The sequence below is a fragment of the Peromyscus leucopus genome, chromosome 1 (genome assembly GCF_004664715.2).
Source record: "Peromyscus leucopus breed LL Stock chromosome 1, UCI_PerLeu_2.1, whole genome shotgun sequence".
Classification (NCBI taxonomy): domain Eukaryota; kingdom Metazoa; phylum Chordata; class Mammalia; order Rodentia; family Cricetidae; genus Peromyscus; species Peromyscus leucopus.
Window position 1 is genome coordinate 164741650 of NC_051063.1, and position 22110 is coordinate 164763759.

The 22110-nt window shown below is 50.6% G+C and overlaps 1 protein-coding gene across 1 annotated transcript in view; it reads right to left on the minus strand.

Moving 5' to 3' along the window:
• The window catches only part of Sult2b1 (sulfotransferase family 2B member 1), a 28672-nt gene extending 24905 nt beyond the window's left edge, over nt 1-3767 (minus strand). The window contains exon 1 of the mRNA XM_028859269.2: nt 3331-3767. Coding sequence (XP_028715102.1) covers nt 3331-3392 — 62 coding nt within the window. The 5' untranslated portion in view covers nt 3393-3767. The remainder of the gene's footprint in view (nt 1-3330) is intronic.
• Nucleotides 3768-22110: the final 18343 nt, after the last annotated feature.

The window sequence follows — 22110 nt, forward strand, 5'->3', positions numbered from 1 at the left end:
AACTGTTCAGGAGGTAGGGGCAAGAGGACCCTACGTTCAAGGCCAGCGTGGACAACTTAGCAAGATTATGTCCCTAAATAAAAAGTAAAAAGACCGGGGGAGTGGGTCCGTGGATAAAGGCATTTGCTGCCAAGTCTGAGGACCTGAGTTCCATGCTGGGACCGGCATGGTGGAGGGAAGGGGGGAACTGACTCCATGGCGTTGTCTTCTGACCTCCATACATGTGTCGTGACAGTCACAGGCCCATGCGTGTGTACAGAGAAAGAAACAGACCTCATAAAATGTTTGTAGAGAGAATGCTGGCGGTGTGGCTCAGTGGTAGGCACTTGTGTAGCATCTGTGAGGCTCAGTGTTCAGTACCCAGCACCAGAAAAACACAGCACCCAAAGACATGACTGGGTGGGAAGAGTTCTCTACACCCAGGCACACAAGCCGGTGGCTTCTCTGGCTGTCTGCTCTAAGCTCCCTGAAGCTGGGACGACCCCCCCCCCCACTGGAGTGCTCATTAAGACTCCCAGCTACAGAGGGCTGCGTTCCTTCTATGTTCTGCCCCTTCCCACCTTCCTCATACCCAAATTTAGGGAAGGTGAGATTCCCCTTTCTGTGGTCAAGATCTTGGCTTCACACTAATTACATCTGGGTGATCTTAGGCAACCCTCTTAATTTCTCAGGGTCTCAGTTTCTTCAATGGGATGCTGATATTTGGTCATTCATCTGTGTTCTTCTCACTGGTCAGGCCACAAGGAGGATTAACTCAAACAATACTTGGCAGATAGGCTGCTAGCATGGATGAAAAACTTGGGCTCCTTATCACAATGGTTCTGCTGCCTGTCCTTGCCTTGCCCACCTCCTGAATCTCTCTCCTCTTATCTCCTCCTCCTCCTTTCTTAAAAGACAAGGTCCTCATGTAGCCTCGTTTGGCTTTGAACTCGCTCTGTAGCCAAGGATGACCTTGATCTCTTCATCCTCTGCTCCAGAGTGCTGGGATACCTGGCTGTTGTGGCTTCATGCATGCCAGGGAAGCTCTCAACACTGAGCCATGCCCCAGGTTTATTCTGTCCTTTACAGTCCTCCAGATCCACGTGAGGCTGTGAGGCTTCATTCATATAAAGCACGCTGCATTGCTAACCCCATTATCTAGAACATTCCAAGAGCTGCATCTTGCTGAGTCTCCTTTAGCCCAAATTAAATCCTGGATAGTTTGCATCACATAATCTAGAACAGATCATGGCTCACCTGTTCTTATTTAAGAGGCTTAAAAATGGAATCGTTGGTTGCCTCTGGGGTGTGGTAGGATGAGGTGCTGCCCTTCGCCCTATGGGATTCTGCTGATGCCCTCTGTCCACCACGCCTGGCCCCTCCTGTAGTCCTGACTCACCCCAAGATCAAAGGTTTCCTAATCTCATCCTTCAGTTTAATCTTTCATTCCTGGCCATTGCTCTTGAGTTTCCTACACCTGTCCATGACAGTCTGTCATGGTGCCCAGGACAGGAAAGATCTGAAGATGGACCATGGCAATCTGGGTTTCGTGGGCTACTCCCTTTCCCCTCCAGGAACCCTAAACAGCTGAGGTTTGAAATTCAAAATTACATCTTGAACCCTGAGAAGCCATTTGGCCAATAAAAGAGAGAGTGGAGATTGCCAGGGAAGAGGAAAGGAAGCGCACAGGCCCAGAGATGGGGTGTGGGCATGGGGGGAGCCCCACTGTGGGAGAGGAGAGCTGGGATGTGGGGAGCAGGTTAGGGGGCCCATACCTGATTCCTCCTCAAACCAGATCTATCCTGTTCTGATTCCTGTTACATATTTAGGCTCAGGAAATTCCATCTGAACAAAACAATTCAAAACCTTAAAACAGCTTCGGAGGCCATAGCCCTGGGTGCTGGGGAACCATAGAAGACATAAAGCAGGGGCAGGGGTGGACTTGGGGTTTAGAAATGAAGCTTTCTGGAAGTTTCCACAGAGAAAAAAAATCCCTAAACAGGATGTGCAAAGGCACCGGGGCAGTGAGGTTGGGGTGTGACTAGGGAACCCAAAGTCGTGGGGTGAATGGAATGCAGGAGCGAGGAGGACAGTGATGGGTGGGGGTGGGGCCCAGAGGGGCCTGGATGCTAGGGAGTCACATCATGGGATGGGTGAGGCAGCTCTGGGGCCGCTGGGGTCGGGAGGCTGGGGAGAGGGGCCAGATGGGACAGGGAGGTGTGGGGTGGGGACTGACAGGCCATGGAGACACCAGGAAAAGTGGAAAGCGGGGCTGTGGAGGGAGGCCACACGAGGAGGAACTGAAGCCCATCCATATCCAGAGGGACAAGGCTGAGGTGCAGAGAGAGCCAATGACGGACGGACACTCACTTGCAGAAAACAGGCATTCCAGGAACTTGGCCCGAGTGGGCAGAAGAACAGAGGAAGGTGCCAGGTCAGATAAGGGCTGAAGAGAGGTACAGAGAAGAGAATGTTCAACCAAAGCCCAGGGGTCCAGAGATGCCAGGAAGCTTGCCTAGGTCACACAGCAATCTGAATTCAACTACCTGGTCCCTGGAGTTCCTCAGTGCCTCTCCACACCCTGGCTCTTGGCTGAGGCCGGGGAAGGGAGGACTTGGAACAATACCATATTGGAGTGAAGTAACCAGGGTGAGGACAGGGCTTAGCTGTCGCCCTCCTGCAAGTGAGCGTGTGCACACACACACACCTGCCTACCCACACACAGCTCAGGGTACCAGAGGGTCCTGGGAGGGCACAAGAGTCCTGCCTTGTAAGAGTGTAAAGAGTTGATGAGGAGGTCGGCAGCTCACTGTGTGATCTGAGGGGAGCCACAAACGCTTTCTGGGCTTCTGCCAAGGGAGAAGAGAAGCCAAGGGAGGGGTGTGGAGAGGTTTCAAAGACACCAGGAGAGGGGGCTCGTGATCAGATCACTTCCTGCCCATCCTCAGTTTCTCCATCTGGTAAGTGGGTACTCTCCAGGAACAGAGGAACTATAACACACTCCCTACATGAGGAGAGTGTGCCCAAGACCCGTTTTCCCCTCCGTGAGCATCCCATGCTCCCTGATGTCTCCTAGCTGGAGTAGGAACACATGAGAAGTGAGCTTTATTGGGGGTCCCCAGCTGATCTAGGATTCAGCCACCTCGGTCTTTCGCAGGTTCTAGGCATAAGGCTCCCAGTTCCCCTTACCCAATTTAGGTTAGCAAAGGCCCTGCCCCCCTCCCCACAACAGAACAACCGGAGCAAGACAGAGAGGCATCCCATGCCTGAATGAATCCAGTGGGGGTCCCTCCCTGGCCAGGGCCTGACCCCACCCTCCCCAGGCCCTGGCAAGCACGCCGGCCGCCTCACCTAATTTCGGAGACACTGTCCTCGAACGCGTCCCACAGGGCCGGCGGCTGTGGCCCGTCCATGGCGGGCAGGGCAGGAGCTAGCCGGGCGGGCGGGCGGCGGGGCCAGGTGCGCAGCGTCTGCCGCGCCCGCCAGTGCCAGGTGCCTACCAGGCCGGCCCAGGGGAGGGGCACAGCCGGTTCTCCCAGCTGCTGCCCACGCCTCCTGCCGGCGGCAGGGAGGGAGAGGCTGGTTCCCTCCCAGGGCGAGGGTGGAGGCTCCACGCGACCAGAGTCCAGGGCCAGCTGGGGACTTCCGGCTGTCCCCCGGTGGCTGCGGCCGCCCAGCCTAGCTGCTGCCTCCGGCCAGCCGCCCTCTTGGTTTCGAAAGTTTTGCCGCGCACCTCCTGCGGTGCTGAGCACTGGGCATGCTGGGGAAGAGCGGTGTCCACCTTGCGGGCTGAGTTTCTACGACGACGGAGAGACAAGAGACAGAGGTTGCAGCCAGGGCAGGACAAAAGGAATACGGTCAGAGATAAGGACAGAGACAGAGAGCATCTCAGAGGCGGAAAGAGGGACAGAGACAGCGAGAGACAGAGACAGAGAGCATCAGAGGCAGAAAGAGGGACAGAGACAGCGAGAGACACAGAACTCACAGAGATAGTCAAAGACAGAGAGAGGCAGAAACAGTGAGAAAGATACGCACAGATGGTCAGAAACAGAGACAGAGAAGCACACAGAGACAGTGAGAGACACAGACAGACAGAGACGCTCTTCCTAAATGCTTTGTTTATCACCTGTCTCACAAGGACAGGACTGCCCCGTGTGTATCAGCTACAGCTTCCCAAGAAAGAGCCTGGGGTGTTGGAGACCTGCGGGTGGACTGAGCCGCTGCCCAGAGAGAGGAGGAGCGACAGGGGGCGGATGCCAGGGTCAGTTGAGTCTCTGAGCACATGGAAGGCGGTGAGCAGATTCAGAACTTACAAGAGGCTTCAGAACTGAGGGGCACAGAGGAACATCTCAGGCAATGATGGTGGGAGGACGTTGATGGAGGCCGCCATGCCCCATACCTAGGGGCCGTGGGCACCTGGGCTCAGGGAAGAGATTTGAGGGTGGAGACCGCAGCAGAGGAAGGGGCCTCACAGCACCTGGAGTGGCTGGAGGAGCAGAGCCTGAGTGAGCATTCCCCCCCCCCCCCCAGCCACCTGCTTTGGTGTGAATACGATTTCCTCTCTGGAAGAGCTCAAGCCCCAAAGCCTTTGTTGCTGGTATTATGAGGGTGGAAACTTAATCCAACCATGATGTGTAGAGGCCAGGCATTTGGGAAGTGATTAGGCAAGATTAGGTCACCAAGGTGGAGCCCCCTCCCCCCAACATCCAGGTGGCTTTAGGAGAGGTTTAGACCTGCTCCTTCCAGGTCTGGGAGCCAAAACCAACCTTTTTCCTTATAAAACAGCCTGACTCCAGTATTTTCCTATATTAACGAAAAGCTGACTAATATACATCCGTCTAATCATTCATTCCTCCATTCACAAATCTACCCATTCACACATCGACCCACCCATTCACCGGCTCATTTACTCCACCCACTCATGAATCCATCCTCCTGTACATTCATACATTCACCTATCTACACTCCAATATACCCAGTCATCTGTTCATTTATCTGTTCACATATCTGCCCACTCACCCACCCATCTACACACTACCCCTACCCATCTGTCCATCCATCAATGTATACACATTACATCCATGCAAGCACCCACTTACCCATTCATTCATTCATTCATTCACCAATCCATCCATGCACCTATCTGTCTACATATTGATACACACATTCATATATCTACTAACTTATCTGTTCATTCATCCACGCATCCACTCATCTTCCTTCTATCTATCTATTCACCCAGCTCATCTAATCTTGAATCTATCAACACTTCAATCCATTTACCCATCCATCCATCCACTAATCTACCCATCCACCCATTACTCACTCACCCATCTGCAGATCCACCTACTCATCTACCATTCACTTATACATTCACTGATACACCCATCTACTCATCTACCCACTTATCAGTCCATCCATGAGTCTATCATTGAACTCAATCCATCCACCTACTCACTTATCCACCATTGATCCTCCTACCCATCTATACACTCACCATCTATCTATCCATTGTTGCTCCTATATATCCACCTACCCACCTATTCATCATCCATCTACCCTTAATGCATCCATCCACTCACTGATACATATCTGCAGCCACCCACCAATGCAACCATTTAACCACCCATCCATCTGTCTACTCTTGATGCATTCCTCTACTCATGTGCCCATTCATCTAACTATCCACCCATATACCTACCAAACCCTTTAATCATTTATCCGTTCACTCGCTCAACCACCTATCAGTAAATCCATCCTTATACTCACTGACTTATCCATCCATCTATCCTCCCATTCACTCATCTGTACATCCAATCATTTATTCCTCAATGAACATACCCATCCATCCAACCATCCATTCATCAAACCATTCATCTGATAACCATACACTCTCATCATCCATCTACCCATTTATACATCTACCCGTCCATACATCTGTCCACCAACCAATCTGTCCACCCATCTACTCACATTTCTACCCACCCACCCATTCATCTACTCATCCACGTACATACCCACTACTTCATTCTCCCATCCATACACAAGTCTTCCATCTACCATCCACTCATACACACATCCTCCCTCCATCCTTCCACCCATCCACACATTCATCCACATACCCACATCCATCCAACCACCTGTCCATCTTTGTGTTCATCCATCCAGTCACAGATCCAACCAGACCCAATCATTGATCTACCACCATTCATTCAGCTTTCAATATTTTTTTTAAATTTTATTTTATTGCGTGGGTGTTTTGTCTGCATTTATATCTGTGCATCACATTTATGCCTGATGCCCAAGAAAGCCAGAAGAAGGCATCAGATCCCCTGGGACTTGAGTTACAGATGCTTGTTAGCCACTGTGTGGGTGCTGGGAACTGAACCTGGGTCCTCTGGAAGAGTAACAAGTGCTCTTTACTGGTGAGCCATCCATCTAGCTCTAGATATCAGTCTTTCAATTTATCAGTCCAGCCACCCACACATTCAGCTATCCATCCATCTATCTATCAACTTGTCCCACCCACCTCTCTATCCAAATCGGTCCATCCTTTATTCATCCATCCACCTGCCTTCCCTTCAGCTGTGGGAGGCCCACAGTGAGTCAGGTAAGTAGACATAGCTCTGAGCTAATCTGACTCTTGGATGTGAATTGAGGTACATGTGGTTAAGAAAGTACAAACTTCCAATTATATTCCTTTCAATTAATTTAAATAGCAGCATGCTTTGGTGAGATTACACGCCAATTAAACCATTGAAAACTGGGCACTAGAATTGAAAATACAAGACCTGTAGAATATCTCAATAAATTTGATATGACTTGTATGTTGAAATAATCTTTGATTAAATAAGTTACATTTCCAAGATTAATTTCACACATCTTTTTTCAACTTTCAAAAATAATTTTTGAAGATTTTACTTTATTTTTTAAGTTATATATGTATGTCTGTGTTTGGGAATGTCCACATGAGTACCAGGGTGCTCAAGGAGGCTAGAAGAGGGCATTGGATCCCCTAGAACTGGAGTCACAGATAGTTGGGAGCTCCGTTCCTCTGTGAGGGAAGTGTGTGCCCTTAACTCTCCGACCTGTCTTCACTTTGAAAAAAATATGCTGTGGTGATGCTGCAGAAACGGCTCACTGGTTGAGAGCACACAGAGCCAGCTGTGGTGGTACATGCCTTCAACCCAGCACTGAGAAGGCGATGTAGTGGACCACTGAGAATGGTTGAGAGCACACAGAGCCAGCTGTGGTGGTACATGCCTTCAACCCAGCACTGAGAAGGCGATGTGGTGGACCACTGAGAATGGTTGAGAGCACACAGAGCCAGGCGTGGTGGTACATGCCTTCAACCCAGCACTGAGAAGGCGATGCAGGTGGACCTCTGAGAATTCGGGAGCAGATTATGTACTGTCTGCATAGCCAGTTCCAGGACTAACACAGAAACCCCGAACCAAAAAAAAAAAAAAAAAAAAAAAAAGTAAAGAAAAACGAAAAGGAAAGGAAGAAAGAAGGAAGGAATGAGAAAGAGAGACACAGAGACAGAGAGAGACAGACAGACAGACAGGCTCCAGGGCCTCCGACACTGTCTTCTGGTCTCCAAAGGCATGCGCTCACGTGCACAAACCCACACAGATAACTAACTAAACGTAAAGATAATTTTTTGTTTGTTTGTTTTTTTGAGACAGGGTTTCTCTGTGTAGCCCTGGCTGTCCTGGAAATTACTCTGTAGACCAGGCTGGCCTCAAATTCAGAGATCTGCCTGCCTCTACCTCTCAAGTGCTAGGATTAAAAGTGTGCATCGCCATGTCCAGTAATAAAATATTTTTGAAAGGCCTGAAAAACACGGTGTGGTGATGCACACGTTTGTGACTTCACACTCCAGAGGCTGGGGCGGGAGTCTTGATTTTGAAGTCAGACTTTGCTATATAGGATGAGGCCCTGTCTCAAAAGTGATCACGAAGTGTTGAGAGTTCTGTGATGGGGGCTGGAGAAAACAGTTCAGCAGTTACAAACACTGGCTGCTCTTGCAGAGGACCCGGGTTCAGTTCCCAGCACTGACATGGCCACTCACAACCACCTTCAACTCTAGTTCCAGGAGATCTGATGCCTTCTTCTGACCTCTGAGGACACCAGGCACACACATAGTACATAGACATACATGCAGGCAAAACACTCATACTCATGCATAAAATAAAATAAAATAAATTTAAAAGGAAAAGCTATGTGATGGATTAGCTAGGAAATAGCTCAGTTTGTAAAGTACTTTTGCTGGGCAAACATGAAGACCTGAATTTGGACTCTCACAACCCAGGTAAAAAGCTAGGTCTGAGCCGGGCGGTGGTGGCCCACACCTTTAATCCCAGCACTCGGGAGGCAGAGCCAGGCGGATCTCTGTGAGTTCGAGGCCAGCCTGGGCTACCAAGTGAGCTCCAGGAAAGGCGCAAAGCTACACAGAGAAACCCTGTCTCTAAAAACCAAAAAAAAAAAAAAAAGCTAGGTCTGACCGTGAGTGCCTGTGGTCTCCAGCACCGAGGTAAGAGGCTGGGGCCTGCTGATCAGCCTGTCTATTCTTACCAGGGAGCCCCAGGTCACAGGGACAGAGACCCTGTCTCCATACAAAGGTGGATGGCTCCATACAAACACAGCTGGAGTTGAATCCTGGCCTGTACACACACACACACACACACACACACACACACACACACACACACACACACACACACGAATACATTGTTGCAGATAGGTAGGTGAACGGTTGGAGGGATGCCTGGATAGGTGGGCACGATGTCCGTGTGTCTGCCGACTGTGGTATGTATCATCAGGATGTGGACAGACAGCTTGTGTAGGGAAAACTGTGGACAGATGGTACAGCAGGGCGAGATCTGAGTGGACAGGCCTGGTGGGACAAAGGCTGGAGAGATGCTACGGTGGCGGCGGGGGGGGGGGGGTGTCCCTCCAGCCACAGAGGGGAGCCTTGTTGTTCTGGCCATGGATGGTGACATCTGGAGACATATCCATCCCTGGGGACAGTGGGGATGGGCATCCCTGGCCCAGAGCTCAGTGCCATTTCTTCACTTCCTCTGGCTGGGTGTTAGGCCCTTCCCCCCGCACTGCAGTGTGCCGGTTTGCTGATGGAGTTCACGTGTGGGAGAGGGAGGTCACTGGGTCATGAGGCCATGTATCCAAAGAATCAGGCCATTATCACCTTCAGAGCCCAGCCTTTCCATTAAAATCCAGTAATTGCCAAAAATACCAGGAGCGCTCAGTCTGGGAGAGGCGGGGCTCCCCAGAGGGCGAGGCTGGGGCTTCAATCCTGAGTCAGGGAGGAGGAACCTGAACGGGGTGGGGATGGGACAGGGCAGGGAGGAGTCTGGGTTCCCAGAGCTCCGGGACCCAGACACATGAACACCAACATCTAACACCCCGTCCTGGAAACGGATGGGAAAGGGCAAATTAGGGGAGGGGAGGCCCCGCTGTCCCCAGGCTACGGGAGGGTCCCTCTGGGGGAGGAAATGAAGACCTCACACAGGGTGGGGTGAGAGGTGGACGGCTGACACCCCAACTTGGCTCTGCTCGCCTTCTGTCCCCCCTCTAATCAGCCAGTCCATCTTGAGGTGGGTGGTGTGGCAGGAACCCCACCTTCTCTCCACCCTGATTGCTCCATGCAGAGGAGCTGCCGCCCTGGGCATCCCCACCCAGCCCTGCTTCACCACTGCACGGGGTTCAAGGCCACGCAGAAGCCACACACCTGTCACCCCTCAGGAGGGATGGCCTGGCCCAGGGCTGGTGGACGCCGAGAGGGATGCGCAGAACAAGAAAACGTGGGTCCTGATAGGCCGCCTGGCCACAGAGGAGATGGGTGGAGGCAGACAGGAGTGCAGAGAACAGAAAAGGTAAGATTGCCCAGGATTCACTGCGGGGAGGGTGTGAGCCAGAGCGTGGGGCCTGGGTCTAGTCAGAGGGAGGAGGTCTGGACCCTGCATCTGACCAAGAAAGAAAGGCTGGGTCTAGCCCCACAGGTCCGCGGGAGAGGAATTTCACATGTGCCAGGGACGAGACAGGCACAGCCTGTTTTAAACATGGGTGTGGCGTGGGGGTGGGGGTGTCGGGTTTGCGGGAGGGACACGGATCAAGGCGCTACCTCTCCCCCCACAGGACCTAAGATTGTCTTAGCACCGCTCTCCGCTCCCTGGTGCAGTCCATGCCAAACGCAGGGACCAGCCAGACCCGCTGTACCAGTTGGGCACCCCACGCCCCCCTCCCCATCCTCTCCTTCCCCTGCAGTGTCTCCCGCAAGGCCCAGCCCAGGGAAGGGTGCGTAGGCAGACTCAAGTGGGAGAACAGGACGCCCCAATTCCTGCCTCAGCCTTCCACCTCCTGCCTCCTGGCGGCCGAACCCTGCCCCACACCCCTGCCTTCAGGGGCCTGGGCTTCCTCCTTGTCCCTTGGTTCCCCAAAACCTGTTGCTCCCAAGTTCCACCTCCCTCTTTCTTCCTGTTCGCTCTGCACTCAGTTACTCACTAGCTGCTCTGCAGAGCAGCTGTATGTGCCTGGCCCTGTTCACGGCTCTTGGACAGACTGGGGGAAGAAATGATAATGGCCCAGAGAGGCTGAGGCAGAAGGAACCTGCAAGGTCCAGGCCATCTGGGCTACTGAGTAAATTCCAAACCACGCAGAGCTCTGGAGTAGGACTTGGTCCCAAAAAATTTAAAACCTGCCAGGCGGTGGTGGCACACGCCTTTAATCCCAGCACTCGGGAGGCAGAGGCAGGTGAATCTCTGTGAGTTCGAGGCCAGCCTGGTCTACAGAGCGAGATCCAGGAAAGGTGCAAAGCTACACAGAGAAACCCTGTCTTGAAAAACAAAACAAAACAAAAAAATTTAAAACTTCCGGGCTGGAGAGATGGCTCAGAGGTTAAGAGCATCAATTGCTCTTCCAGAGGTCCTGAGTTCAATTTCCAGCAACCACATGGTGGCTCATAACCATCTGTAATGAGATCTCCTCTGTATACATAATAAATAAATAAATCTTTAAAAAAAAAAAAAAAAAAAAAAAAAAAAAAAGAAAGCCGAATTCCTACTTTCTCTTAAAAAAAAAAAAAATTTAAAACTTCCAACCAGGAAGTGGAGACAGAAGGATAGGACATTCAAGGTCTGCTACATGGTGAGTTCTAGGCCAGCCTGAGCTACATGAGACCCTACTTAAAAACAAACAAACAACAACAAACTCCCACCAGGGGACCTGGAGAGATGGTTCCACAGTTGAGAGCATGTATTGCTCTGGCAGAGGACCCAAGTTCAGTTCCCAGCGTTCATGTGAGTGAGGTGCCTCTTTCTTTCTTCCTTCCTTCCTTCCTTCCTTCCTTCCTTCCTTCCTTCCTTCCTTCCTTTTCTTTTTCTTTTTTTCTTTTTTCTTTTCCAGACAGGGTTTTTCTGTGTAGTTTTGGAGCCTGTCCTGGATCTCGCTCTGTAGACCAGGCTGACCTCGAACTCACAGAGATCTGCCTGGCTCTGCCTCCTGAGTGTTGGGATTAAAGGTGTGCGCCCCACCGCCACCGCCGCCGCCGCCGCCGCCGCCGCCACCACCACCACCCAGCCATGAGGTGTCTCTTAACCACCTGCAACCCTAGCCCCAAGAATCTGATGCCCACTTCTGCCCGCCTTGAGCACCTGAACTCATGTGCACATACCCAACACAGACACACAGCATACACATAAATAAAAATAAACCTCACTAAATTTAAATTTGTTCTGTTACAGCAGCTACACACTGTTGATGCAATGTTGAAAAGGAGAGACAACACCAGACAGTCACACAAATTGACATGAGGGGACAAGTAATGGAAGAAGATTCAGGGCAGCCGAGGGGGGCCTGGACTGTGCACCTGGGCAGTTTAGCTCGGCCTGGGGGGCATCTGGGCAAAGGTGACCTTGCAGTCACGATACCGACCGTAGCTGACTGGAGACATGTTACAGGCATGGGGAATGGGGGTTGGTGTGGCTGCGGCTGAGGACAAATGGAGAGCTGAGACTCCAGACAGAGCTGTGTGTCAATTATAAGTGACATCCCTTTCTCAAATGAAAAAAAAATAAAGTTTTTATTTTTGCTGGGTGCCACATGCTTGTAATGCAGAGGCAGGAGGATCTCTGAAAGTTCGAGGCCAGCCAGGGCTACATAGTGAGAGCCTTCAAAAAAAAAAAAAAAAGACTTATTTTTATTTTCTAAATTATGCATATGTGTGCGCATGCGCATGTGAGTGCAGCTGCCTTCGGAGGCCAGAGAGAGTTGTTGGGTCCCCTGGAGCTGGAGTTATAGGTGAGTGTGAGATGCGCAACATGGATGCTGAGAACCAAACTTGGATCTTTTTTTTTGTTTTGTTTTGTTTTTGTTTTTTTTGACACAGGGTTTCTCTGTGTAGTTTTGGTGCCTGTCCTGGATCTCACTCTGTAGACCAGGCTGGCCTGGAACTCACAGAGATTCGCCTGGCTCTGCCTCCCGACCACTGGATTAAAGGCGTGCGCCACTGCCGCCCGGTCAGTACATGCACTTAACTACTGAGCCATTTCTTGAGCTTCTCAAATTAATTTAAAAATATTAGCATATCAGTGATGCTTGATGATACTTGTCTATAATCTCAGCACCCAGGAGGCTGAGTCCAGGAGATCTTGAAATCAAGGGCCGCCTGGCTATGCAACAGGATGGAGATTCAACACAGAAAAGGCAGTCTGTGTGTGGTTCTGCAATCTTGTGACTGGAAATACAGCACCAGGCAGAAAAATAAGACAGGCGGGAGACAGGGAGGCTTCAGGGGTAGGGGACCAGCTACACTGAATTTCTATTAGCTGAGTGCAGGGGCTGCAGAAATGGCCGTCCTTTCAGAGGACTGGAGTTTGGGTCCAAGCATCCACATCCGGTCGCTCACATCCACCTGTAACTCCAGCTCCAGGGGATCTGACACTTTCTTCTGGCCTCTCACGGACACTTACACGCATGCGTATGCCTCCGTGCAGCCGTACACATAAACAAACGATACAGTAATATCTCTGTGTGTGCGCGGACATCTGAACAACTTCCCTGTAGACGAAGGAAACGGGCAGGATGGGGTGGCTTAAGAGGCAGACTGGGATTGTAAGGCGGCGCCTCCCAGTGGGCAGAACGGAGCCAGAAGGTCCAGGCCCCTTTCCCCCAGTCTGTAGTGCGGACTTCCTCCCAACGGAGGGAAACTGGGCAGCCTTGCCAACAACACTCAGGCTGGTTCCAGCACAAGGACAAATACCCAGGGGCACAGCCCCCTGCCACAAGATGGTCGGTTTCATTGGTCAAACACATTGGACGTCCTCAGTGTTCACTGATGAACAAAGCTACCTAGTAACTGCCCGGGAGCCCTCGTGAGGCCACCCCTGTCCACAGAGGCAGACCTGACACAAGGGTGCCACATATCCAGCTGGTGTCAAGCTGTTTTAGGCCCCAGTGAGAGCAACGAATTGGGCATAAGGCAAAAATGTTGTGATTCCTTCCAGGCTCACAAGAAGCACTTCATGAACTACGCTTCTGGGACCCTAATCTTTACCCAGTGCAATGGGTAAAGATTATTTCTTTCCGCAATGCTGGGATCAAACCCAAGGTGTTACATGGGTAGGCAAGCGCTCTGCCCCGAACCACACCCCAATCCACTCTTCCTCTCTCTCTCTCTGGCTTACAGTGCCGCACCTGTAATTCTTCATTTTGAGACAGAGAGTCTCGCTAAGTTACCTGGCCTACCCTTGAACTCCCATTTTCCCGCTTCTGCATCCCAATTGCTGAGGATTTGGGCCACATTACCGCTAGGGGAATTAATTGTAAACAGGAGCTACAAGGACAGAATCTCAGGTCTGGTTTGGGACACTCCTGCTGACCAGTAAGGTGTGCTCTGGGGCCGTGGTTTAAAATAATAATAATAAGTGGCTAGCATGCAGTCCCCGTCTGCAATCCCAGCACGCAGGAGGTGGAAGCAGGGAGATCAGATCAAGGCCATCCTTATACGTGCATAGCGAGCATGAGGCCAGCCTGGATTACATGAGACCTTGTCTCACAAAACCCCAAACCAACCAAAACGAAACAATCCGTATCAGCAGCCTTCATTCCTGGCTCTCCTGCCTCAGGCTGAAGGTGCCTGGGTTCGAGGTCCAGGTACTCTCTGTGCTGCAAGCAGGATTCCTGGGACCCACAAACTTGGATAATAAACAATTGCCTGCTTTTCTCCCTGGCCTGCAGGTGAGGTTGCCCCTCATTGCCCCTTGCCTGAAAAGCCTTTCTGTTCCTAAGGCAGGCTGTACAGTAGCGCAGCCCCTTCCTCATGCCCTTTAGACCCGGCCCTTCCTATTGGGAGGTGAAGTTTACATCTTTGGCACTTTGAACCCAGGGCTCCTGTGATTATTAGGATTCAGCGGAAGTAATAAAAAGTCCTGGTTGGGCTGGGTGTGGTGGCACATGCTTGTAATCTCAGCTCTCTGAAGATGGAGCTGGGAGGGTCATCCTCTACTACGCAGTGAGTTTGAGGTCACTGTGGCTGACATGAGGCCAAGTCATGCTTTGTTCTTTAGGGACCAGTCTTACTACTCAGTCTTCGTGCTGTGAGGAAACCCAGGAATCCCCGAAAGAGGAAGCTTCCATGGAGAGGAGTGAGGCCCCGCCCGAGCCTGGAGCTGTGAGCCAACACTGAGTGAATCCCCAGCTTCCAGGGGAGAGCTGTACCCACTGAGCTCCGCCCAGACTGCAGATGCCACAGCAGAATGAGTGAGTAGGTTGCAGTCAGGGTCACAGGTCCAGGAGGTACATAGTACCCAGCACTTGGTAATCCGCGTGGAAAGCACAGTCACAATGCAGGCCAAAGGCCACAGCCCCAGTTACGTGACTAACACCAGTGACTTTATTCTGGATTTTCTTACTGTAATCACTCAAACCTCTGATATTTCCAGTCCTGTACTGGCTGCTGCAGATATCTGAAGTCCAGCTTAGCTTCCTCCTCATTTCAAAATAGTAGTTTACAGAAGAGCACGTCCACGTTTAGAAGTCAGGGCACAGAAGTTCAAACACTGGGGAAACGCATCCTGTGTTCCTTTTGATAGTTGTGTTTCCTGAGGCTACCTTTGCAGCTCGACAGCTATTTATATTTATTAAATTTCGCAGTGTTAGGTGTGGAACCCAAGGTTTCAGGCAAGTTCTCCACTGCTGAGCCACATGCCCACCAGCTCTCCGCTGTCAGGGCAGCTCCGAGAAGGATTTAAAAATGGTGAGTATGGCGCCAGGAATAGTGGCGCACACCTTTAATCCCTGCACTCAGGAGGAAGAGGCAGGCAGATCTCTGAGTTCCAGGCCAGCCTGGTCTACAGAGCGAGTTCCAGGAAAGCCAGGGCTGCACAGAGAAACCCTGTCTCGGAAGAAAAAGAAAAGAAAAGAAAAAGGAAGGAAGGAAGGAAAGGTGGAAGGAAGGAAGGAAGAAAGGAAGGAAGGAAAGACGGAAGGAAGGAAGGAAGGAAAGATGGAAGGAAGGAAGGAAAGATGGAAGGAAGGAAGGAAAGATGGAAGGAAGGAAGGAAGGAAAAGATGGAAGGAAGGAAGGAAAGATGGAAGGAAGGAAGGAAGGAAAGATGGAAGGAAGGGGGGCCTCACTTTGTGGCCCAGACTGGCTCCTAGCCTGTGGGAATCTTCCCGTCCCAGCTTTCTAAGTTTTGGGTTTCCAGGTGTGTGCCACTGTCCTGGGTGCATTCTCTACATCTTCATGCAGTACTGCACCTGCAGCAGGAACAGTGGCCGCCGTTCCTGAACATCTGCTCGGAGATGGCTGCAAGCTGCTTCACTCCAGAGACCTCTGGGACTGCCTGGCAGCTGTCCCTTTCCTTTCACAGACGATATAAAATGGAGTGATGGGGGGGTAGGGAAAAATCAAACAAACGAGCAAAACCCTGAGTGTCAGAGAGGCTAATAGAGTTACTCAAAGTCACACAGCTTTGGTGGCACAGCTGTGACTCAATGTAGACCGCCCCAACTTTACCCAGAATGCTCTGGTCCTCTCTCCTTCTCTTTCCTGTCCAAACTGGACAGGTTGGCCTCAAACTTGCTGTGTAGCTGAGAATACCCTTCCATTCCTGATCCTCCTGTTTCCATGTCCCAAGCGCTGGGATCTCATCTAGTTTATGTAATGCTGAGGATGGAAGTCGGCCTGGTGCATGCTCTCCCACAGTGTCTCTACCCAGCTATCTTCTTGAACAATTTTCTTCCCTGATAATAAAGTTTTGAGGGTTCTTATTGAGATATAGCATACATACATGAGAACATATTCCACATTTACTTTATTTTTAAATTGTGCTTTTTTTTTTGAGACTGGGTTTCTATGTATAGTCCTGGCTGCCTGGAACTCCCTCTGTAGACCAGGCTGGCCTGGAACTCAGAAATCTGCCTGCCTCTGCCTTTCGAGTGCTGGGATTAATAGTACTGTTGGACCCCAAAATTTGGGGTCTCAAGTGGGCGCCCCAAGAACCCAGACTCCAGTCCAGTTGATGCAACAGCATGAGGATTTTATTATTAAAGCTTCTATATAGAAGGGAAAACTCTGTTCCTAAGAGCAAGAGCCGTATCTCACTGCAGCCCCATAAGGGCTTATAAAGGAAAAACCCACAAAACCCACAAGATTACAATTCCCATACAATTTCGTTTCACAAGATCATGGTCTGGTTACAGAGTGATCACAGAGGGGGTACAGTTATGTCAACAGGTACATTCTTCCTGAAACCTCAAGGGGGTGGTATCAGGGCGGGAGTGGAGTTTACACACAGGTCACAGTGGTACTTTCTGGAACACCTGCAACTATCCCAGTCACAGTTGAGCACATCTCTTAACAGAAATCTTTTTACATTGTTATATGGTTGCAGGGGAGATTGAACAATGGCTAAGTCAGGTTGCCCTTGGAACTAGATTTTTAGTTTCTCATTTCCTGGTGCTTGAAGTTTCTCTTTTCCTGAGGCTTAGGGGTGTAAACCTGAAGGGCTAGGGTCTTTCAGTACACACTAACATGCCTGGCTTTCAAATTCCATTTTACATGAGTGTGCACACTCAATCATGGCACAAAGGTGGAGGTCAGAGTTCAGCTTGCAGGAGTTAGCTTTCTCTTTCCATCATGTTGATTCTAGAGATTGGTGACAGTCGGAGCCATCTTACCAAGCTCGAGAAGATATTTCAGAAATTTACAGCTTTATCAACCAATTTCTTATATTTTTGCTTAAATTAAAAAATACTTTTGAGTTTTCCTTAAATGTGTGTGTGTGTGTGTGTGTGTGTGTGTGTGTGTGTGTGTGTACAGGTGCCTTGGAAGCATCAATCCCCTAGAGATGGAGTTACAGGCAGTTATGAGCTGCTTAATATATTGGGAGCTGAACCCAGCCAGGTCCTCTACAAGAGTAAACAGCATACAAGAGTAAACCGCACCCGCCCCAGACAGGGTTTCTCTGTGTAGTTTTGGAGCCTTTCCTGGATCTCACTCTGTAGACCAGGCTGGCCTCGAACTCACAGAGATCTGCCTGCCTCTGCCTCCCGAGTGCTGGGATTAAAGGCGTGCCCCACCACCGCCCAGCTACAGTAGACAGCGTTCTTAACTGTTGAGTTATCCCTCCAGGCCAATGTTTTAAATATCTGAGACAAGGTCTTGCTATGTAGTTCAGCCATACCTTGAGTTCAAGGCCAGCCAGGGCTACAGAGGGAGTTCCAGGGCAGCCAGGGCTACATGGAGAAACTCTGTCTTGAAAAACAAACAAACAAAAACCATTTTTGCATGATGTCTGAACTTCTTTATTAATATTAAACATGTATCAGAGGGTTTCACCCCAACAACTGCTGTTTCAAAATGGAGGTGATGCTAAAGAAGACCCCCAGTAACTGATTACAGAACAAACCATCACTACTATTGGTCATGTGAACCTAGCCTGTAGCCTCTGGCCTGCCTTTGTGACTATGGGCTCCCCATTGAGTACCAAGCACTGAGTACCAAGTACTGTCCACCACACTGGTCCTGACAGCAGCTATTCATTCTGCCCTCGGACCTGCAGTTTGATCAGTGGATACAGCTAGTCTCTGTCACCTCTGGGTCCCCTGGGAGATGGGGATCCCACTGGGCTCAAAACTCTGGAAGAATCTTAAGTGGCTGGGCATGACCTTGAACTCCTTATCCTCCTGCTCTGCCTCCTGAATGCTGGGATTACAGGTGTGCACTGTCACTATGGCTACTTTTCATCTTTTAAACCACAACTCCAGCGCACATCTCATTGGCCAAAAGATATGTCCTAAGTGAGTGTCAAGATTGGCTCCCAGCAACTCATGTTCACATTTGCTTACCACTGTGGTATTACTGCTCAAATCCCACCAACTTGGAGACAGAGGCACGAGGATCGAGGATCGGGGTTTAAGGGCAGCCTGGGCAACCTGGTGAGACGATTTCTCAAAATAAACACTTAAAGGTGGTCTGGAAGCATGGCTCGGCATTAGAGACCTTGTCTATAACCCACCAGTACAGGCAAGGTCCTAAGCTGCAGCCCCACTGCTGAAAAAACAAAGATAATAATTGACAGAGGGTACCTGGGTAGGTGGTGCAGGTCTGGCCCTCAGACCTGATGGCAGTTCTAAACAGACACCCTCTTTTCAGCTAGATGAAGCCAGGTGAACAGACCTCAGCTCCTGAGTACAGGGCCATAGGCTGGGAGGAGCGTCTACCACCCTGCTCACTGCAGCTCAGGTCTCAAGAAGTGTCCAGGGTTGCCCGGCGGTGGTGGTGCACGCCTTTAATCCCAGCACTCAGGAGGCAGAGCCAGGAGGATCTTTTTGAGTTCGAGGACAGCCTGGTCTACAGAGCAAGATCCAGGAAAGGGCAAAGTTACACAGAAAAACCCTGTCTCAAAAAACAAACAAACAAACAAACAAACAAAAAAAAGAGGTGTCCAGGGTCCACATGAAGGCCTGAGCATCCAGCGGGTGAAACTGTAAAGGACATGCACAATATAGCACTCTTCAGCCCTGAAACAAACAGGAAATGCTGTCATCTGCAGCATGGTAGCACAGCCCAGAGGCCATTGAGTGTGGAGTGGGACGAGCCAGGTACAGAGACAAGCATGACCTCACAGGTGCACCGTGAAAAGAGGGTGGATGGTGGCCACGGAGGCTGGGAATGGATGTTGAGCAACCAATGGGAGTCAGCAGGAGGAGCAGGTTTGGGTACACTGTGTAGGATGGGGTGACCACAGTCAGAATCATGCACAATATCTTTCAAAGCAATGGGAAAGAGTGCTCTCACCACAAACAAGGGTTGAGTGTCTGAGGTGAGGGATATGCTGACTCCCCTAATTTAATCGTTTCAGGGCTTACACATACTCAAAACCTGATGTCATCATGAATAAGTACATGATGAATGGATGAATGAATGAATGAATGAATGAATGAGTTAATGATGGTCCGAGACACATTCTGTGGTCACCTCTTCTGTCCTTGCACTCAGTGTTTCTCAGACTTCGTAAGGGGACTGTGCAGGCCAAAAGCGACTGAACCGTTCTGGAGACCCAGAAACTGCACACAATAGAGATAATGCACTCTCCAGAGCTCCACCTGAAGAGAGGGGCCACCGTCTCAGATGCCAGCAGAGGCTGTGGTAGTGCCACCAGGAACTGACTGAAATGGCCATCAGCCACGGAGGACCATGGAGAGTTCAAATTTCCTGGGGCATTCGAAAACAGGGCTGGATTGGGAGGTGGCGGGGGTAGAGGAGACCAGATGTGGGTCAGGAAATGGGAAGAGATTTAGTGCTCTGTGGATGGACGGAGGACCGCGGGGCTTTTGTGAGATGAGAGCCGTGGGTGGATTGGGAGCTGGGAGGAACTAACTGACTTACAGATTCACAGACAGATCCACAGACACCTGCTGTTGCAATGGGGTTGGGGACACACATGAGCTGGGTGAAGAGGCTACCGCAACAGCCCAAGCTAACAAAGAAGATGAGGACAGAGGTGATGAAAGACTTAGACTGTGGGAATATTTGAAAGCACAGCCAGCTGTGGGATTAGATGTGGGAGTGTGGGTAAGACTGTTGTAACAGGGTCCCAGACCTTAGCACAACAGACTCCATGATGGAAATAACATTCAGGCTGTAAAACTCAGCATGTAGACAGCACCACCTGTCAAAATTAAAACAAAGACCTAATCCACCGAAGTCCATAGTTGTGGGAAAGGCTCTAAATGGACTAACCTTGCCTTTTAGCTTCTGCAGTTCTCAGAGTAGTCACTGGTCAGTTAATACAGACTTTCTTTGGCTTAAACCCATGTCTGGCAGTCTTCTCTAGTGAATGCCCCACAACACTGTGAGGTTTAGGGGCAGTGGGTATTTCCTATATGTCCCTAGCTGTTTCTCACTTCCTGGAGTTATGAGTTGGACCATCCTTCTTACCTTGCCCCAGCCTCACCCTGCTCCTGGATACAGCAGCCCCAACGTCACCCTCATCCTCCCTAAAAAACCCTCTGCAAAGGACCCTGGTCCAGTGCAACCCACGCCTCGTGTCCCCAGATCCTCTGTCCTTCCTCTTCCTTGGAATGGACAATCAGAGATACCACCCACCACTGAGCCACAGGAAGGTTGTGGCCTTGGTTAGGCAATAAACTGGCCCACAGCAAATGATGAGAAGTTCTTCCCTCTAGCAGACATGTGTCGAGCACTGTGCGCTACGCTCTTAGATACTAGGATCAGAATGGGAAACTAGAGATGGGTACACATGCCAAAACCAAGATGGCGGACCGAGGGATTTAGTGTATCAGGTGGCGACGGAGGAGAAGGCAGGGTTCCGTGTGGGCTGTGCTGAGCATCTTGGCTCACTCAAGGCCTACTCATACGCAAAGAGGTACCAGTGAGCCCCTCTTTTTCATGGAGTAAGGTTCACTGTGTGACTAGGCCACATCTGGTCTGTCATTTATCTGCCGAAAGGCCCTGAGGTTGATCCATTTTTTTTTGGGGGGGGGGGAGTGCTGCTGGGGACATTCTAGTACAAGGTTTGGGGTTTGATTTTAGTTTTTTGTTTGTTTGTTTGTTTTGTTTTGTTTTCAAAACAAAAGGTCTTGTGTGGTGCACAGCTTTAATCCCAGGCTCAGGAGGCAGAGGCAGGCAGATCTCTGAATCTGAGGCCAGCCAGGGCCGCATAGTGAGACTTGTCTCAAAAAATAAACTAAACAAGAAGGGAAACGAAAGGAAACCCAAGCCCCAGGAGCACAGGCTGACTTTGAACTCGGGCTCCTCCTACTTTACCTCCTGCGCTAGGAATCCTGTGCTAGGATTCCAAGTGTGTGCTTCGAAGGTCCCAGCCTCCGATGTGGGGAATACAGCGCTGTGCCTCAGCAGCAGTTATCACTTACCTTCAAGCTCATCTGCCCTGCCCGCCACAGCCAGCTGACCCATGGCTCCCTTCCTGTACTCCAACTCTCTACAGCCATTTGGTACTCCCCAGGCTGAGGGCGCACCAGAACCAGTTTCCGGCCCCCCAACCCCCAGCTCAGTGTTTTTCAATAGCTCCTAGGAGGCTGAGAAACAACCCAAACAAATAAATGCCTTGCACGCACTGCACCCTGTGACATCACCCACTTCCTACTCCCCTGCAGTTCGGAGGTGGCCACACAGCCTCCCACTGACCTCAGGACACGCTGGCTCTGCCCCCAGGGTTGTGCCCTCTGACAGCGTACTTTGTCCTGGTTTTTTTTTTTTTTTGTTTGTTTGTTTGTTTTTTCTCACCTCTGTCCTCCCATTTCCTATCTGTGCCTTACCATCACTTCCCAAAGACACTTGCTCTGATTCCTTCCCAGACTAATCTTCCTTCTTCTCTCGTTTGGCTTTGTTTGAAGTGTCCTTTCTACTTGTGTGACAGTTGACCAGAGGATTATCACTCAGGTCTTGTGAAGGTGTGTGGATGTTGGTGCCTGGCCATTACTTTAAAAACTGGGTGTAAGCTGGGTGGCAAAAGGCGGCACACTTCTTTAATCACAGCACTCAGGAGACAGAGGCAGGCGGATCTCTGTGAGTTTGAGGCCAGCCTGGTCTACAGAGTGAGTTCCAGGACAGCCAGAGCTGTT